The sequence below is a fragment of the Balaenoptera borealis genome (assembly GCF_965194805.1).
Source record: "Balaenoptera borealis genome assembly, chromosome: 20".
NCBI classification, from domain to species: Eukaryota; Metazoa; Chordata; class Mammalia; order Artiodactyla; family Balaenopteridae; genus Balaenoptera; species Balaenoptera borealis.
Genome location: NC_138879.1, coordinates 5,305,281 through 5,325,719, shown reverse-complemented (window position 1 = coordinate 5,325,719; position 20,439 = coordinate 5,305,281). Strand labels below are relative to the sequence as shown.

Here is a 20,439-nt window from a genome sequence, read left to right as displayed (position 1 = left end):
GCTGGGGGAGGGGGAGGGGGAGTTAGAGTTTAATGGGGACAGAGTTTCAGCCTTGCAGGGTGAAAGGAATTCTGGAGATGGATGGCGGTGATGGTTGCACAACAATGTGAGTGTATTTAATGCCACCGAACCATACACTTAAAAATGGTTAAGATGGTAAATGTTGTATGTATTTAATTGTTAAAAGTAACAATTGGGAAAGGAAGGAAGGAAGGAAGGGAGAGAGAGAGAAAGAAAGAGGGAGGAAGGGAGGAAGAAAGGAAGGGAAAGAATGGGAGGGAGGGAGGGAGAAGGAAGGAAGGAAAGAAGAGAAAGGAAGGAAGATGGTATCTAAGAACTAGAAGATGTGGTGGTGTGATGAATTGGGAGATTGGGATTGACATATACACTAATACGTATAAAATAGATAATTAATAAGAACCTGTTGTATAAAAAAATAAATAAAATGAAATTCAAAAATTCAAAAAAAATAAATAAAAATAAATTTATCTATTTCTCCTTTCAAAAAAAAAAAAAAAAAAGACCTAGAAGATGGAAAGAATGCCAAAAAGAATCAAGAAGGAATCCACTGGGCCTTGACTCTTGGGACCATCTTCTTCAAATGGGAAGAGTTTAAAGCCTTAGGATTGTTTTTCCTTCCCTTCACATAGCAACCTGATTATATAAAGAATAATATGTTAGCACCAATATTGTAAATTCACTTTTTATTTGGATTGCATTTTTTTTGAATTGGCCTGAGAATAAATCATAAATGAAATGTTATTTACAGAACAATATCAAACGCTCTAACTTTGATAAAGGCAGAAAGAAAGCAGAGGTCGGAAGCATGTGCTCTGTATTCCTCAACATTTATAAGGAAGACTCAACAGAGTAAGGTCGATAAGGAGGAAACCATCATGCTGTCAACAGACTATCTAAATCAAGACTGTGATAAATTAAGAAACCAATGTATTCATGTTATTTAAAGTGATACCCATCAGAGAATTGAAAATCAGAATTGTTAAAAAATACTTTACCTTTTGGGAGTAGACCTAGGGGTGGGGAAGTGGAGATAGGGAAATTTATTACTTTAGACTCTTTTGAGCATTTTGAATTTTTTTCCATGTGTAAGGATATCGCCATGATTAAAAAGCAGTGTAATGGAAAACAACCACCTTTTAGTTTCAAAATAAGAGTGTGAAATGAGGCCTTTTTATGTGCCTAAAGTCTTTGACAAAGTAAAACTGGAAAATGGTCTTCAAGTTTATGGAGATAGTAGCAATTGAGATAGTACTAGTACTAATGAGGGTTTGAACGGAGGGAATCCTGGAAAGCAGTAAAGGAAAGCTGGAGAGAGCAGAGCCCAGGGGTGTGGAGACCAGTTTCCACATCTCTGACAGGACGAACAATAGTACCAATCTCATAGGGCTGTTGAAAGGACCAGATTAAACAGTTCAGTAAAGAGCCCAGACGGAGCCTCCACACTTGTTAGCTAGAATTGCAGATGGCTCGCTGAATTCATACCTCTCATCCCCAACCTGTTATACGTTTGGAGCCACCTAGAGCATTTGCATTCAATGACTTTTTACTTTGGACTCAACATATCAAAAACCGTATTCATCCTTTTCTGCCCAGTCAATGCCCTTTGCAAACCTCCCCTTTGAGTTAACGCCTTTATGCCAGTTTCCTAGACTTCATCTCGGCATCCCTTCAGCCATCCCCTGCGATTTCCCCTCGTGCCTGGGGCCTCACCGAGGCTCGCCAGTGCCTGGCAACGCTCTGAGGCTGATCCGCCCACTCGAACCTGGTCCTCACCCTGTGCCCGAATACGGCAATCTCTGCCAGACAGTCCCCCGCCTCCCTTCTGTCCCCAGACTCCAGCTTTTCTCATATTTCAACATTGTTCTCCAGATCACTCTTTCTAAACGTTTTGAGCAGAGAAATACGTTTCTAATTTTATGACTCTAAAAGAATATTCTAGATCGTGAATCCCTTAAAGATGGGAACCACGTCTCACAATGTGTGTTGTATCCTACACAACACCTAATGGCTATTTGACGCATATTTGGAGAGATGGCACCCAAGTGGACCCTCTTGCTGACACTGACTCAGTGCTCAGTCCTTTGGGTCCCGAGCAGGGAGGAGTCATAATGATCAATTAAACCAGAAGTCAGTGTGATGTGCTCTGAACCAGAAGGAACATGTGGGCTGAGCATCTTACAAGCTGTGTGGCTTTGGGCATGTTGCTTGACCACTTTGAACCCCAGTCTCCTTTTCTGGAAAATACAAATAGTATCAATTTTGTAAGGTCTGGACAGGTTTAAGCCAGATGATGAACCTAGAACGCCTAGGACAGAGTTTGGCTGAATTGTTGAGTCTTTGGGCTGCAGATTGCAAAGCGAGAACTCAGAGTGGTGTAGGAGAAAAGCGGGGTGTTGAAAGGATGTGGGTGCACCTCAAACACACGAAGGAAGGATGGAGGTGCAGCCGGGCTTCGGGCTCCAGGGATGGATGAGAAACATAGATACGAACACCTCCGGGCCAGTTCTCTTGTTGTCAGCATGCCTGCGACGCTCTCTCCTCCTGTAGGTCAGCTTTGTCTACAAGGTGTGGAGAGCCAGGACAATGACAGCTTCTGAGCTTTCCATCCTGTGCGTGAGGCGCCATGGCTGTGCGGACAGGTCCACGCCTCATGATCCGGACCACGTGGGGCCCACCCTGAGGAGCCCGTGGGCCCTCACCTGGCAGCCCCAGAACTGGGGTGTGCAGGGCTGAGAGTTAATTTCCTCCTGAGTTAACTTCCCTGTAAGAAAGCAAGTACCCCTCCCCTCCCCCCACTGCCCCCATTAGCTACATCATTGTGCTACACCGTCTGCCTTCGACGTACCAAAACATAGCAGTGATCTGAGACGTCAAAATCTTTCCCTTGCCTGGTTTCTGGAGATGCTTTGGTGGGAGTCAACTATGGGGCATGATAATGGGGATTCTTCATCATCCTAAAAGAACTACCAGAGTCTAATTTTGTTGAAAAGTCCTCCAAAGGGATTTAACAGAGCCTTTCCTCCCAATTTCTTGAGGCTCTCTAGTCCAGAGGAATTACAAAACCATGGCTAAGTACCCCTCCGCACCTCCAGACGTGTCCCCCATCCAGGCGTGTCCAGGGGTTAGGACGCCGCTTGCAGGGCAGAGTGCAGCCAGGTGCACCGACAGCGGTGTAGGTGTGAGTCCAAGGCAGCTGGCCCCGGGCTGCCCTTCCCCGCAGCGAGGCTGCTCGCCCCGGCCTGGGACGGACCCAGGCTGCGGTGCCTCTTCGGGTGGAATCAGGGGAGGAGGAGCAGGGGTCAGTGGCCGTCCACTTCCTGAGGGCCGATAAATCCTCTGGGTAGGACCCTTCGCAGTTCGATCCTGTCGGTTTTCGAGGGGCGCAGAGTGGGTGACACCAGCATGCTGCTGGGGGACAGCTGACTCCCCGGCTCACCTGCCTTTGCCTTGCCCAGGTATCCCGGTCCTTTGTGGGGAGGAACATCCTTTTCACGAAGCGGGTGGCAAGCTGGGTTATCTGCTCTGCCCGTGCACGTGCTCGCTCTCAGCCTCGGACGTTTCAGCAAGGAGGGGTATCTGGCTTAATTCCCCCTACGACTTCCTTCCAGTGACACTCTGAAGTGGGAGTGAAGCCATGGGAGTAGCTTTTGGCTGGAGTGACTGGAGGAGCATGGTTTTCTGGGTCCATCGTTGTGTAAGGGGAGCCTAACTGCGGACAGTAGAATATGCACGAAACCAAAAAACACCCAAAACCCGCACACTTGCAAACATCAATGAGGAAGTTGTTTCAATTAGAGCGGGACTCACGTTAGAGTATCTTCAACTATGGACGTCTCTTAATACACTCCAAGGCATGACTTTATTGATATTGCTAAGAATTGGAGTTCAATTCAACTCTTCTGGAACACCGCTATTTTTCATCTTTCCCAACACTTAACTTCATCCGCTATGAATAGCAGGGTTCGTAATCCATGGTAGAAAAGTGCGTCGAACTACTTTTTCCAAAAAAATAACACTAAGTTGATAACTTCCATTCTCTAGAGGGCCTTTTCGAAACCCTATAGGAATTCTGTGGCAATACCTGGCTGGGCTATACCAACATTTTGTTTAATAAATGTGTAATATGATCAGAGTTCCCACCTTCCTGGGTTTCCTTCCCGCTAGAAATCTGCGGCCAAAGACAGGCCAGGCAGGGGGTTTAGCATATTGGGGGCCAGTATCCCCAGAAGGCTCAGCCAAGCTATGGGGTCAGAGTGGGAATGAAGGCAGCAGGACTGCCCCATTGGTGTGTGTAAGCCACACATGTTGACCCTTGATGGCCAGGGAACCCCTACTGTCATGTGATGTGACACGGCCCCCTCACCTGGCCTGGTACCTGTCTCCCAGCTTAGTGACAGTGCCCAGATGGGCAGGAGCAGAGGAGGAATCGAAGCTGAACTCGCCCGGCACCCTTGGCGGCTACTGAGGCCACCCCCATGGCCGCCATGGTCCCATCCAGCAGCAGATACGCTAAGATGGTTCTTTCTCTATTTTCAATGAGTGACCTGGGAACGAATAAGTGGATGTTCAAACTTTCTCCTAGAACTGGGCCCACACGTAATGTTAAAGGGCTAGAAGGGACATTATGAGGCCACCCCCTCCATTCTTCTCATCTCACCCTTCTCTCCCCATTACAGCCGTCCCTGACTGGGGAGTAGCACCACCTTCAGAGACCAGTTCTCCACCCAGGGGAGGGATATTCTCAGCCTCCCTTCAACGAGCTAATCATATGTTTCAAAACCCTCTTCCCTCCCCTTTTCCCTTGCCTAAAGCCCTCTGGCTGCAATTTGACTCGTTTTTCTCTTGTTCTGTCCTCAATGGAGAAGGGGATGAGTAAGCCATCCTGTTTCGCATCATTTCTCCACCTTTTTTTTTTTTTGGCTGCACGGCCTGTGGGATCTTAGTTCCCCGACTAGGGATTGAGCCCGGACCATGGCAGCGAAAGCTCCGAGTCCTAATCATTGGACTGCCAGAGAATTCCCCATCTCTCCAGCTTTGAGGTTTGTCGTCGTCATTGTTGGTGGCTGTGTTGAATATTTCTTAAGCCCCCACGAGATGTTAGCTGCTGTCTTAAATTTAATATTTAAAAAAATATTTCCAGAACTCATTAGGTTGGATCATAGGAAACTGCTGTTTTATAGTTCCAAAAAAAAAAAAAAAAAAAGCAACAGTTAAATAGGAAAAAAAGTCATAACATCACTGCTCATTTCCTGCGTTGCTGTTGTTACCCAGAACAAGAGAAATGAGACCCCACAGGCTTCAGCCCTGGTCAGACCACTGAGTTCCATTGCAGAAGCTCCACTCTTGCTGAGATCATCTGACAGCTGGACCCACATTCAGAGGAGCACAGCCAGGCAGGAGGAAGCAGGATGTCCCCACAGCAGCTCGGATTGCCCTGTTTCCACCCCAGCAGGGATTTCAGCTGAACCAAGATAACGCCCTTTCTCTCTACCCCACACAGGCATTCCTTCCCATCCACCCATGGGACCCAATGCCCATGAATGTCAGGCAAGGCCGCAATCACATAGGTGTCACTGTTTTTGGAGGCTGGAGAGGTCTCTTACAGAAGATCTGTGAGCTCCACCCCATGTGCTTCAAACTAAGAGCTTCTAAGCCCTCAATTGAAAAAAAAATACTAGTTGCTATAGTCTGAATGTTTTGCATTCGGCCCCCCAAATTCATATGTTGAAATTCTAACCCCCAAAGTGATGGTATGAGGAGGTTGTGCCTTTGGGAAGCGTTTAGGTCATGAGGGTGGAGCCCTCAGGAAGGGGATTAGCGCCCTTAAAAAAGAGGCCCGAGAAATCTCCCTTGCCCCTTCCAGCATGTGAGGACACAGAGAGAAAGCACCATCTGAGAACCAAGAAGTAGTTTCTCACTAGACACCCAGCCTGTCAGCATCTTGATCTTGGACTTCTAGCCTCCAGAACCGTGAGAAATAAATTTCTGTTGTTTCTAAGCCACCCAGAAGCCAGTTTACAGTATTTTGTTATAGCAGCCTGGATGGACTAAGACACTAGTTTTTTTTGTTTGTTTGTTTTTTGTTTAAAAAAATTTTTTTTTTAATTTATTTTATTTATGGCTGTGTTGGGTCTTCATTTCTGTGCGAGGGCTTTCTCTAGTTGCGGCAAGCTGGGGCCACTCTTCATCGCAGTGCGCGGGCCTCTCATTATCGCGGCCTCTCTTGTAATTGTGGCTCACGGGCCTAGTCGCTCCACGGCATGTGGGATCTTCCCAGACCAGGGCTCGAACCCGTGTCCCCTGCATTGGCAGGCGGATTCTCAACCACTGCGCCACCAGGGAAGCCCAACACTAGTTTTTAACCGTTCACTTTCCGACCACCTACGTAAACTCCAAGAGCGTTCTAGAATAATTTAAAATTTTTGTGAAAAGTACCCCTTGATGGGAGGGGATGGTTGGGGGGAGGTGTTACTGGCGTCTAGTGGGTAGAGGCCAGGGATGCTGCCCAACGTCTTAGGCTGTACAGGCCAACCTCTCAGAACAGAATGTCAGCAGTGAGAACCCCTGCTGGGTGCATACCATCCTGTAAGCAAAGCATTGTCATCCTTCTTTCCTTTGTACAAGAACCGTAAATCATATACCAGGATTTGAGCCCAGGTCCGTCTCAACAAAAAGCCCAGGCGCCTCCATCCCCACCGTGCCCCAAGGATGAGGAGAGACGGAGATTCAGGAGGGATGGGGGATGGAGAGAGGCCGCCACACCCACCTTCCAACGCCCCCCGAGAAGATTGGAGCAGGGGTGTGGGGTTGGAGGAATCCGCTTTAGAGCTTATTCTCAAGTTTGCCCTTAGGACTCTGCCTCACCCTGCATCCCGGGGGCTTATAACCCCAGGTTTGGAAGTTTGTTTTCCTTCGGTCTGCATCTGAATTAATGGCAGTAGCTGTGAAAAGAGGTCTGGCTTACTAACAGTATTCCAGCCACTTTGGATTCTTGTCTTAATTACCTCCCTAATTTGCACGTTTGGTGGAAGACCTGGGGGTGTGAATGCCAGTTGCATTTTTTCCTCTGCTCTCTTTCATCCCGCGGGTTCCTTCTACCATCTGTTGATCTTCAGTGTCTGCCTTCATTCCCTTATTTATGTTCCGAGTGGGTCATTTGTCTTGGTTTCTCATTAGTTTTGCCCTCAGGTAATCCCTCCACCTTCAGAGACGGTAACAATTACATTCCCTTCCTCCATCACCTCTTCTTCCTCTCCTTTACTCTAAATCCAGGGGGAGACGGAGTTGGCCACCTCCTAAGGCAGCATGTGGTGTGCGTTTGGCGGGGGTGGGGGGGTGGGGGGGCATGGTACCCACTCTGGGCGTGGCCAAGGTACAGGGCTGGGCAGAGGCAGGTTGTGTTCACTTTGCCCGCAACCTCTTTAGGATACAGATATTCTGATGCCAGCCCTTGCCGCCCACACCTGGGAGAAAACCACAGCCCACGTCAGCCAACTGGGGTGGTGGGGGGCCGGGGGGGGACTGAGGGTCAAGCCTGGTTCTGCCCCTTGATGCTGTGTCACTGTGGGCGAGCCCTTTCTCTCCTGCATTAGTTGGGTAACCTAATGAGCCGTTGTGAGCATTAGTAAACCAAGTGCTGCTGGCTGCTTGCTAAATAACTAGAAAGGGTTAGTTTGCCAATTAATGTTAGGTCCTGTCCTCAGGACCGCACTATCATTAACATTAAAATGACTAATTAGAGCAAAATCTTTAACAAAAGAGCCACCAGCTGTTGTTTATGGTTTAGAAAAGCAAGTTTTTTCAAAGGGAGGGATTTGCCCCTCTGATGTCAGGAAACCCCTGGTCAGTCTCTGCCTAGCTTTTGACACCTGGTGAAGAACCTCGCCCTGGAGACCCACACTTACCAATGGGAGTGGGTTGTGGTCTGGGCCGTGTTGGTACAAAACAAGGTGAAGAACAGCAGGCTTGTAAACGCTGGGCTCCCCGAAGGTAGGAGACGGGCCAGGTGGAACCGCCTCAGGTGTCCTCTGACTTTATCTTCTCGGGACCATGGCCAACTCCTGAGATGCAAGGGCTGCACAAAAAGAGGCTGCCTCCTTCCCAATGGCAAGGGTGCCTGACACCCTCAGATGTATTCACCCCAGCCCGTCCTGAAATTCAGCTCTAGGCAATATCCGGCACCTCACCTAGGACACTCATTCCTTTTGAAGCTTGTCAGATGCATCAGGCAAACCTGAAAGTGTTGAACTTGTATCCACCCCCCTCCCTGGAGTGGTGGCTTCTGCAGAGCCCACCCTCAGAGGAAGTTTCTGAAAGAGAAAGAAAAGGACAAGCAGCTGTAAAGAATGAGAAGCCTGGACCTCAGAATCAGAGCCCAGCTGGGCGCTCAGACCAGCTCATCGTCACCTTTCCTCTCTGATCCGTAGAGTGGAGGTGACGGCTCCCACCTTCAGTTCATGAGCTTCTGCCTCGGGGCGTGGCCTAGAAAGGGCCGCCAGCCCCTCATTTCTCCAGAGAAAGACCACAGAGAGACTAAGATCTTGAATTACAAGGCCTACTTTGGAACCTAGAGTCATCCTAGAGGATAGGCTTGGTGAATGAAGACTCAGCCTTTCTTAAGAATTGGTATCAGGCACCTTAAAAATAAATAAAATTTTAAAACCTTGATCTTGAAAAGTCTGGCTGCTCTGGCAGCGCTGACTCGGCTGCTGCTTTAGCCAAGAGCTGGTAGCGGGGGCTTCTCTGCACCTGCTGTGGTGTGTGTCATGCACGCAGGGAGCCCGGGCCCAGGAGCCTCCATCCTGCTGTCTGGTTCTGGCAAGACTCCCAAACCCCTGGCTTCTGGATCTGGCAGTGGCCCAGGAGTCGTGCCAGGCGGTCTCTGGGGTTTCCTCCACCTCTGGAGTCCTAGGACTCTGTATCCCATGGTCGGTTGTTACGAGAAATGTGGGGAGATGTTTGCTGAGGCATCAGAATCCCAGATGCTCAACCAACAGCCTCCAGGGGCCACAGCTGCCCCACAAGGTCCCCACGGGACCAAAGCACAGAGCGTAAGGGTAAGGTGAGGCAAAATGGAACACTTCATGCTTTAGCAGGGTCTTTGGGCTCCAAGCCTCATTGTGGTCTCCTGGCGAACCAAACTGGGTCACAGGTGAGCTCTTTGGCCTCACCATGGGACAAGCCACCCAGAGCCAGTATTATAATCCCAGTGTCCTGGGCCCGCTCCAGGACACATGGACAAAACAGGACACACGGACAAAAAGGGGCAGTTTAAAGGGCAGTGAATCCCAAAAGAAGACACGCCCTTCTCACTCGGTAGATTTTGACCTCTTCCCTCTTCGTAACAAAAGTTCCTCCTGGCCCCAAGCCCTTGGTCTTGATTCTGACCAATATTGGCTATTCTCTTTCCTATTTGGACTGGGGTTGCACTCCCCCATAGATGTCAGAAAGGGTCTTAACATTGTGCTTCTACGCCATTGATCCCAGGCCACTGGGGCAGTTCCTTCCTTTCCTCCCTTCCTCCTTTCCCTCCCTCCCTCCTTCCCTCCCTCCCTTCCTTCCTTCTTTCTTTTTCATAGCCCTTCTTACCTCTCCATCAGATATATGCAGACCAGCACGGCTCTTCCACATTTGATCAGGGCGTTGGTGAACTTGGCAAGCTCACTCCTACTGGACAGGACTCGGAAGATCCTCTGTCCATCCCCAAGCTTCAAGCTACACTATGGTCACACCATCTCAGAGCAGACTGTAAGAGTCCCTGCCATTTGAGGTTGGATCGTCAATGTCTGTGATGACGTCATTGGGCCACCATATCAACCTTGGACTTCTCGTTGCACGAGCTAATAAAACCCTATGTGTTTAGGTCCGGGGTCATCAGACTCTTTCTTTAAAGGGCTACATAATAAATATTTTAGGTTTTCAGACCATTTGGTCTCTCATTACTCTCTGCTGACATAGCACAAAACAGTTACAGACAATTCATCAACAAACAAGCATGGCTGTGTGCCAATAAAGCTTTATTTATGGGCACTAAATTTTGAATTTCGTATAATTTTCATGTGTCATGAAATATTCTTTCCTTGATTTTTTTTTTTGACTATTTAAAAATGTAAAAATCATTCTTATGACTTCCCTGGGGGCGCAGTGGTTAAGAATCTGCCTGCCAATGCAGGGGACACGGATTCCATCCCTGGCCCGGGAAGATCCCACATGCCACAGAGCAACTAAGCCCGTGAGCCACAACTACTGAGCCTGTGCACCACAACTGCTGAGCCCACGCACCTAGAGCCCGCGCACCACAACGAAGAGTAGCCCCCGCTCGACGCAACTAGAGAAAGCCCGCGCACAGCAATGAAGACCCAGTGCAGCCAAAAATAAATAAAATAAATAAATTTTAAAAAAAATCATTTTTAGCTTGCAGGCCATACAGAAACAGGCAGTGGGCTGGATGTGGCCCCTGGGCTATAGTCTGCTGACCCTTGGTTGAAGCTGCTGTTCCGTGGATTTTCTGTTTCTGGCAGCCTCGTGCAATTTTATGTGACGTAGTGATGGGGATGAACCTTTTTTTTTTGGCAAGCATTTTTTAATTAATAAAAAGGATTAAAACAGTCAAATTCAAATGAACTCTGGGACTCAAAAACTTCTAGTTTCTAGTTGCAAAATCAACACATAATGGAAAAATCCAATGACATTTAAAAATGTAAGATCCATTTTTTAAAAATAAATTTATTTATTTATTTTTGTCTGCATTGGGTCTTCATTGCGGCGCGCGGGCTTTCTCTAGTTGTGGCGAGCGGGGGCTACTCTTCGTTGTGGTGCATGGGCTTCTCGTTGAGGTGGCTTCTCTTGTTGCGGAGCATGGGCTCTAGGCACGCAGGCTTCAGTAGTTGTGGCACGTGGGCTCAGTAGTTGGGGCTCACGGGTTCTAGAGCGCAGGCTCAGTAGTTGTGGTGCACGGGCTTTGTTGCTCCCCGGCATGTGGGATCTTCCCGGACCAGGGCTCGAACCCGTGTCCCCTGCATTGGCAGGCGGATTCTTAACCACTGGGCCACCAGGGAAGCCCAAAAAATGTAAGATCCATTTTTTTATGGAGTTCTTTTACTTGCATTTGCAAATACAGCGGTGCACCCATTTCAGAGATTAGCCTTAGCAAGATCTGCTTTTAACCTGTATTGTGTCACATCAAAATGCTGTTGTTCTGATTTCTTATGGAAGAAGTGAAGAAACTGCTTGCTCTTAACAGCTAATTAAGTATAAGCCTGTTGAGTAACTATAAAGTATGCAAAAAAGACCAGGGGATTTGCCAATGTGATGAAGTGTGTAACTGGTTCCATGGTGTCCCAGGGTTTCCCCACCAAGCGAGTCGGGCCATCACCCAACCCCAAATGGACAGCAGTTCTAATCCAGCCCACAGGAGTCTGCTGGCTTTGGCTTCTGAGCAAGCTTCGATTCTACATGCATGTATTATAGAAAAATGATTCCTAACCCGTTGTACTTTTTTATGTCTGTTTCAGAGGGTCTTGCTGTTGGAGTTGGATTTGGAGCTGTAGAAAAGACGGCATCTGCTACCTTTGAGAGTGCCAGGTAAGCCGACACCTAGTGCCTTAGAGCGTGGCACTGCACCCGGTGGTGCCCGGAAGTGCCTGTTGCCTCGGGTGAGCTGTCTGCACATAACTGTGCAGCAGCCCCAGCCCCCCAGGTCTGACTGGCGGAGGCGAGGAGGAGGTCAGGGACCCTCATACCTGAGAGAGGTACTCTATCAAGAAGCAGGTTTACACCACGTTTTTCCAATGAGCTGTCTGATGGGTGACCGTTTTGAAAACCAACCATGGATATAATCGCATGCTGTTCTCCAAACGCTTTAAACGTATAAGTACATGATAAAGACAGTGTCCTGGGGGGACTGGTTCCAGGACCCGCCGGCGGATACCAAGATCCTCGAATGCTCGAGTACCACGGTCGGCCCTCGGTATCCACGGATCCTGCCTCCGCAGGTTCCGCATCTGCGAACTCAGCCGTGGGGGGATGGCAGGATCCGGAGGCCCAGCTGTACCTCGAAGGCAGCAGCTGACACTCCTCACCGCTCTCTCCTTTAGAAGCCCTCGCTTTCTCTTTCTGGCCACTGGCCTCTCCGGGTTGCCTCCCTCTTCCGTCTGCTTCTTCACAGGCTCTGCAGGTTCGTGTCCTGCGGCCCGTCCTGAAATGTTGATGTCCCCCAGCGCTCCATCTCTAGGGCACCCTTTCTTCTCACTTAGCGCACTCTCTCTGGGGATTCTGCCCCATGCCCATGGCTTTATTTTCCATCTGTTTGCTGGTGATGCCCAAGTTGATCTTCTGCCTAGATTTTTCCCCCGAACTTATTCTTACGGGTCCGGCCACCATCCGTATGTCTCCGCTCGGGTATTTCGCAGGATCCCCGCACCCAGCATCTCCAAAGTCGAACTATTGTCCCCATCCGCTGTCATGCAAAACCCCAGGGTTCCCCATCACCACCTGGTACCCGGTCGACCAAGCCAAACTCACTGTCATCCTCGGCTTCCTGTTTCCCCTCGTCTTCCCTAGACAATCAGCAGGCCTTGTAGATTCTTCCTTTCCTCTCGCTCTGTTGAATTACAGGGCCTAGATAAGGCTGCAGCCTTGGGACCACAGAGAGGCATCATGGAGATAAGCTACCTGGTCCACCTGTGCCCACAAAACCAGGAATACTACAGCCTCCAGGCTGAAGGAGGGTGGGTGGAGCCTTCTGTCCAAGGGCGGCAAACTCAGACGCCTGTAGAGAACTAAGAGGTAACAGATAAGTGCAGACAGGCAGGTGGAGACAGTTGGGAGTGGCGAGGACAGAGGTGAACTTCGAACAGACGGCACGCACACTGTCTAAAAGGTGCTCGAAATCACAATTATTTTGAAAACATAATTCAGGTCAAAGAGATGGTCCAGGGGCCCCTGGTTTCTGTATCGAAACCACACATTTCTCACTCCACTGCCCTCTGACTGGTATAATCTCAAACTCTACTTTTTACCCGCCTAAGGCAATGGCACCACCTCCTTTAATGATCTGCCCTGTGTCTAGGGATCATGGTTGCCAGGAACTCATTCCTCACGGAATCCCTTTCTCCCCTCTTACCTTGTTCCCAACCTTGCGTGGGGCCTCTTTACAGCCCATCACCTCCTTTTCTCGATTCCCTCAGCTGCTGTGGGGCCCCTGTGTGTCGCTGTAGTCACTGAATTCTAATGCTTCGTGTTGAGGGACGTGTCTGCTCCACGAGGCCCCGAACACACATGCGGGCTGGCACAGTTCTAGGTTGAGATTTTCTCTGTTCTCAATTCTTCTTCCTGCCTGTTGGACTCCCAAGTCACTTCCTTGCCCTGACTCCAGGGTCATCATTAACAAGATGCCTGTGGCGAAAATCACAGGAGCCATGGATGGGGAGAAGCCTTTAGAATGTAAGAAGTGTCACCAAAATCCAGGGCTGACTGTGATTCGTCATGCCCTGCGGGCTGCTCTTCCTGACCTGGGCCGGGGAGGGGGAGTTGGGCTTTGTCCCCCGGTACAGCTACAGCCGTTTTGATCTTGACTTGGTTTAGACCACAAGGAACGACAGGGGTGGGCAGTGTTGGGCGGTGGGGGGGGGGGGGGGCACGTGCTAAGGAGCCCTGCGGGGCTGACCCCTTAAGCATCCAAAGGCCAGGTCCTCCCAGAACTCGGGGAGCTGCACGTGCTCCAGAAATGTCTGTGCCAGCGAGTGACAGCCCAGCGCCACGCACTGCGCTCACGGGCCCGGCTTCCTGTCTGGTGGCACCATGTCTCCTGCAACCTCAAGATGTCAACTCCGATGTCCCTCTATTCTGTCACTTGCACTTTCTGCTAATCTTTACGTTTCTGAAGAAAGCAGAGCGAAAGCCTTTCCAACCCAACTCCCCCCTTCCCTAGGCCAGACAGATCCTCTCTGAGTTACATAAACCCTCAACAGGGCCCTCCAGCTGGGATCGGGCTGGGGCGCTGGACTGGGTATTTTCAGCCTCATAAAACCCTCTGATAAACAAGCATCCTTGGGGGGTTTTATGCCCCTACACTCCACCCACCCCCGTCACAGCCGGTGGGCAGAGCCGTTAGAGCTTTGCCCGCATCACCACTGTGTCCAGGGTATCAGGAGTAGGGGTGGGGGGAGAGCATGTTCACGCAGGCCACAGAGAGGGAAAGAGGGTGACCTCATGCAGACCCGCTCCTTCAGCCTGTCTTCCCCACTTACAAATCCATATATAGTTTGTGATTTGGGTTCTTCCTTTCAGATTCCTCTGATCTTACTCTTCAGTGGTAAAACTCAGAACAGCCCCCAGGCAAGGCTTGTAAGCCTTCTCAGCCCTTAGCTCATGCTGCAGACCAGGGTTTCGTGGGAGGGAAAGGAGGGAGGGAGGGAGAAAAAAAGGAGAAAACAGGCTAACACTGAGGGGAGGGGTGCAGAAACAGTCATCAGACGATTAAATACATCTTTTGAAAGAGCGAGGTTTTGCTTTTTAGAATTCCAATTCTATGTAATTAACAAGCGACACACCTAAAGCACAACGTGCAAAGGTGGCAGATAGAGGAATGAAAGAAGACGCAAGGTGAATGCTGATCAAAAGAAAGCAGGTATTACAATGTCAGTATCAGACCAAGCCGACTTCAAGGCAGACAGCTACAGAAAGAATAAAGGTCAGTGCTTAATGAAAAGAGAAACAGTGTACCGGGATGACAGAACGATCCCGCATCCGTAAGCTTCTAGCAACATCAGCCTCAAAATGCTCAAGAAAAATTGTCAGAATTGCAGGGCACAGCAGACAAAACTGCAGTCATGGTGGGGAGTACCATTCCCCTCTCTGACACTGATAAAATAAAGCGTTACCAAATGTACATAATGGACACATGTAGACCCCCAACCCAGCAATTAGAAAAACTTAAACATTCCTTCCAAGCACATGTGTGTATGTTTCCCAAAACTGATTACAGTACTGTGCCACAGAGAAAGTCAGAACACCCCCAGATCAATACCATTCAGACCACACTCTGACCTCAGTGCGATGTAATTGAAAATCAGTAACAAAAGAGATAGCTAAAATAATTGGTTAGTGGGCGGTGAAACCGTCAGGTGCCATAAGATGAGCACAGGGAGGGATGCAAACCAAATTACCTAAGAAACCAGTGGACGAAGGGCAAGGTCTTCCCCCATCTCAGGGGCGCTTCATAGAACGGGTGGCCTTAAAACAGGAGCGTGGCGGCTGTCCGCCTGGAGAAGCGGAGGTGATAAGGGCAGTTAGTACTGCGAGCTGGTGGGTGGGAGATGTCACCGAGATGGGATTCGTGTGGCGCTTTGTGGAAGTTAGACTGAAGGCCAAAGAAAAAGTGCGTTCTTCAGCAAGAGGCTGACAGCCTTGGTGGGTTCCAGTGCCCAGCAATGTTAAAGCCCAGGAGGAGACTTAAACATTAGTCTGGCTCAGTGGAATACTTTTGGGGGGAAGAGGTAGACAGATCCGTGTGAAGAACCCAGCAATTGAACAGATGCTATTGACACCACTGCTACGTGTTATAGCAGCTGCGAGGAAGATAAGGGATGAGTTGACGATGGTGGGAATGAAGAGAGATTGATCGGAAGAAAACGTTTTAAGTGCAGAACAAACAGGCAGCATTTGTCAACCGATTCTGTTGTCGTGTGGGAGGGAGAATTCAAGTTCGGGAGACATAAGTAATCACATAGGTAGCTGAAAGGGGCTGAGAGGGAAGGAGGGATGGGTCTGCATGGATTCGGGAAAAGAAAAGAGTTAGCTGGCAAATGCCTGGGACGTGTGGACCAAGCTAGCTGAGCCAGAGAGAGTTCTCTGTTCATTTAGCGGAGGGGTCGGCAAATGATGGCGTGTGGGACAAATATGGCCCACACCCGCTTCTGTAAATGAAATTTTATTGGAACACAGCCATACCCAAGTTCCCCATCAAAGGCTCTGACACCAGGAAAGAGGACAGGTAGGGTCCCAGCATATAATTTGTGTACGGCTGCTGCCATCTAGTGTTCCAATGCTGTTACTTCATCACCTCTATGGAGCGCCCCCGCCCCCGGCCCTCTTCCACCTGGCCCACCTTCCTCCTGCACTAGATAGCCTACATCGTCGGGGGATCCCTTCAGAATTCAACATCCCCTGAAGGATGACGAGTCTCAGCCAGCAAAGGGCTGCCTGTAATTCAAGGGAAACACAGCTTTCTTCTTTCTGATCTGGTCCCACAGCAATTTCTTTGGGTTTCACCGCAAAGAAATTCTTCAGACCTCCTGTCCTTGGGGAGTTGGCTGCTTCAGCGGTTTTTCCTTTCTGAAGTGTCATTACATCCAGAGCACGCGTGCTCCGGAGAGGAAACATGCCCTCCGCTCTCACTTAACTCCGTCGCAGGCATAATTCAAACCAGCAGGGAGAGCGAGGTGATTTATGCGCCAGCATTTCACTTCACACGTTGCTTCCTACTTAAGCTTTGACTTAAGCACAAGTCGAGAGGCGTTTGTAATCCGGGAGCACACCCTGACCGACAGGTACCGCAGGCATCCCGGAACAGGCTCGGGCAGAGGACCCTGGCCGCACACCTCACGGCGCACCACGCAGAAGCCACAGAGCGTAGCCTGGATTTTTGGTTTTTTTCCTGCTGAGCGCCCCGACCAGCCGATGCTAGTCAACACCCAGACGCTTAGCAAAGGACGCCTGGTAGCTTAGCCTGCATTCGGACCTAACATAGCTCGTTGAGTTACACATGCAGGCATCAAAATAAATTTTAGGGGGTGTGCCCCTCGGATCAAAGAGTAAAGCAAAAGTCAGGTATATCTTTCTGCCCGGCTTCTAAACCAGTTATGCCTGTTGAAATAGCAGCGCTCGTTTAAGACAGCAGCTGCTAATCAGCCAAGCAGCCGTTTGTTTCGAAACAAGGACAAGCAGTCGATGGGTACGTCTCTGTGCGTAGACCCGTGTGTGCGCATCCACCTGGGCAAGGTGTCCCCCTGCTTCCGCTCAAGTTTATTCAGGGAAACACGTGGCGGGGGGAGGGGATTTAGGGAAATAAAAGATGCGCTTTCTCATTAGAGTTCGCCCAAGCGTCTCTTAAGGAGCAGGCTGGTCTCCCAGTGTCCCCAGGCCTCCCTGTGGCGGGACCGAGTTCCCAGACGAGACCGTCTCTTCCTCAAGGCTGCCCAGCTTGCCCCCCTCCCTGCCCACTGAACTGGGTCTCAGCATTCGGCGGGGAGGCGGGAGCCAAAGCCCAGCCTAGGCTCCCTGGAGAGTGGTCTCTAGCCTGAGACGTGGAACCCCGGCGTGAGGACACGCTCTGACTCAGCCAGCCACACCCGTGCTGTCCTCCCCACCACCCCTCCCTTCCATCACGTCAGCAGAATTGGAAGGAAATTCTTGCACTGTTGCTTATTTGCAGTAGCAGGTGGCACTTTAGCAGATCCATTTTAGTATATGCAAACAAGCCCTTCTCTTGAACCCATCAAACCACCTTGCCTGGAATTCTAGAGTCATCTACTGACAGCTCCTTCCCGAAACTTCTTCTTTCCGGTCCTCCCACACAGCTGCTCGCCTTACCTTGAATTATTAAGAGCGTTTGGCAGTGGTGGAGGGCAGGCCGTGGTTGGCAGACAGTGCCACCGTGCGGTAGTGGGACGTCATAGCTTGACTCTGGGTAACACGCACCTGGCCATCTGCCCGCGTCTTTGGCTCTTACTACCGACGTTTCAGTTTCCACGTGTGTCATGTGAGAGAGGTGGGTTGCATCTGTGGTTCTAAGACCACCAGGCTTTGTGGGACAATAAAAATGTCCCCCAGGCACGTGAAGACTGATGTAGAAATACCACCTTTTATATTTGCAAAGTAAAGGCGTTGAGAGAAAGCTGCTCTCACTGCCAATCACTCTCTCTTAGAAATTGTATTATCACCAAAAATTAGTTCATAAACTCAGGATAGAACAAAGTCCTTTCTGCCCCCAGACAGGAACTTACTTCTCTCTCTCTTTCTTGCTCCATTCAAATTCACGAAAACCTTGTGCAATAATAATATGTAATTATGTTCTTAATACAAATTAGTCTGTTAAGTCCCATTGGCTAATGCATAAAGATGACCTTGACTCTTCAATTTATTCTACTACTGTCTTTTAATCTGTGTTGAAAATCCAGTTTCTCTAAACCAGGATGATGTATTTTTTATTATTTTCTTTTGTGTTTTTCTTCCCTATCATCTTTCCGTGTACACAGAAGCCATCTCGGGGTGGGGAGAGAGGAAGTCACAGCCTCGGGAAGGATCTTGATTCCTGAATTACTAGTTTTATCCAAAAAAGAGAGCAGTTTAGCTTGGGAAAGAATCTGATCCTGGAAAAGGGGAAACTCCATTTAATTGATTAATTTTTTTCCCGCTGCTGTGTGGAAATGGGGGCTATAGGACAGGGTGTAAATCTTGACATGGACACCCATGAAATATGCTCATTTGCCCAAAACGGGGTTTGCGGTGTGAGCTGAGAGAAGTCAAGGAACACAGGCAACTCCAGACCCTTGTCCTCTGCTCCCACGGCCGCGAAGAAAGCAGGTGCTCACACGTGGGGAGGGGGTGGAGCGCCCCCTGCGGGCAGCTGCGCACGCGGGGAGCCCTGAGGACCCAGTCAGGGAGGCCTCCGGGGTTGCACTGGGGGGATGGGGGTGGGGAAGAGGACCGGGACCCGCGCTCCCCAGGCCCCGTGATGTGGCACAGGCGCGTTCCCAGAGGGCGGGGGCGGCAGCAGAAGCGGTAGGCGCGAAGCGCCCTCTCCCAGCTCTGAGCTGGGGCGCCCGTGGGACTCAGGGCTGTTGGGTAGCGCTGCAGGGTTGGGACACGGCTCTCTGGGGAATGAGGTGGCTGAGCAGTGCCTGTGTGAGGGCAGCTCGCGTCTCCGACCTCGTCACCATCCATCCAACCCCACCCCATTTGCGCTCCGGGCAGAAGGCCAGGCGCCCACAGGGATGGCTCCCAGGCTGCCTTCTCTTTCCCCATCCCCGCCGTTCATGCAGGGTGGATGCTGCAGCAGGAATGAAGCCTCCTACCTGGCTCCCAGTGGCACCGTTGAGCCCAGAGCCCTGGAATGCAGGCGCATGGCACCCAGCTGTGAGCAAACCCAGAGTCAACCCCGGCCGGCTTCCAGACCGGACGGTAAAGAGCTGGGCACGGCATCCTACCTGGGAGCGACTTAATCCCCCCTCCTGCATCCTCCCCTTCTACCCACCCGCTTCTCCCAGGGCACAGCCGCAGAGCTGTGCAGCCCTCACCACTCTCTGCTTCCAGAACATTCTCGTCACCCCCAACAGAAACCCCACACCCACGAGCCGTCAGTCCCCCTCCCTCCCTCCTCGTAGGCCCTGGCAACCACGAACGAGTCTACTTTCTGTCTCTATGGATTTGCCTGTTCTGGACATTTCATGTACATGGAATCAAACCATGTGTGGTCTTTCATGTCTGGCTTCTTCCACTTAGCATCATGTTTTCCGGGTTCAACTGTGTTGTAACTCCTTTTCATGGCTGAAGAATATTCTGTTGTATGGCCGTACCATGTTAGTTGACGGAGGTTTGGGTTGTTTCAGCATTATTGGCTATTACGAATAGTGTTGCGGTGAATACTGGCATACAGGTTTTTGTGTGGACATAGGTTTTCATTTCTCTTGGGTACATACCAAGCAGTGGAATTGCTGGGTCGTATGGTAACTCTAAATTTAACGCTTTGAGGAAGGGAGTTTTAGAAATGACCTTCTCTGCCAAAACAAAAGGATCCAGATTAGGCCAAGAGTTTTTTTTTTAAATATTTATTTATTTATTTATTTATTTATTTTTGGCTGTGTTGGGTCTTCGTTTCTGTGCGAGGGCTTTGTCCAGTTGCGGCAAGCGGGGGCCACTCTTCATCGCGGTGCGCGGGCCTCTCACTATTGCGGCCTCTCTTGTTGCAGAGCACAGGCTCCAGACGCGCAGGCTCAGTAGCCGTGGCTCACGGGCCCAGATGCTCTGCGGCATGTGGGATCTTCCCAGACCAGGGCTCGAACCCATGTCCCCTGCATTGGCAGGCAGATTCTCAACCACTGCGCCACCAGGGAAGCCCCCAAGAGTTTATTTTAACCTTGAAAGTTCCATTCCCCAAACATCATCATCGCAGGAGCCCTTCCCAGGGCCGATCCCCTTCCTCTCGGCCCTTAAACCACAGGAATGCCGAGCGTTACAACCATAGGTGGTCTCCGCCGTGTGCTTGCTGTGTGCTCCGTTCTGCACTGTCCTCGCCCTTCGTTCTCTTGTTGGCTTTTCCATGAGAATACTCATGGGGGAAGGACCCCTGAGTTGCCCCATTTTACAGACAAGAAAGTTGAGGCACCGAGAGGTGCTCTGTCCACAGCCTCAGAGCTG

At 50.2% G+C, this 20,439-nt stretch overlaps 1 protein-coding gene across 19 annotated transcripts in view; it reads left to right on the top strand.

Annotated features, from left to right (window-relative positions):
- The window catches only part of SLC39A11 (solute carrier family 39 member 11), a 423,126-nt gene that overhangs the window by 342,969 nt on the left and 59,718 nt on the right, over positions 1 to 20,439 (top strand). For 8 of the 19 annotated variants that reach the window (XM_082372221.1, XM_082372229.1, XM_082372228.1 and 5 more), the window contains one exon: positions 11,535 to 11,604. In XM_082372221.1, coding sequence (XP_082228347.1) covers positions 11,535 to 11,604 — 70 coding nt within the window. Of the gene's footprint in view, positions 1 to 11,534; positions 11,605 to 19,064; positions 19,826 to 20,439 lie in introns of those variants that run through there. The other 11 variants (XM_082372217.1, XM_082372216.1, XM_082372218.1 and 8 more) reach the window with 6 other exon arrangements.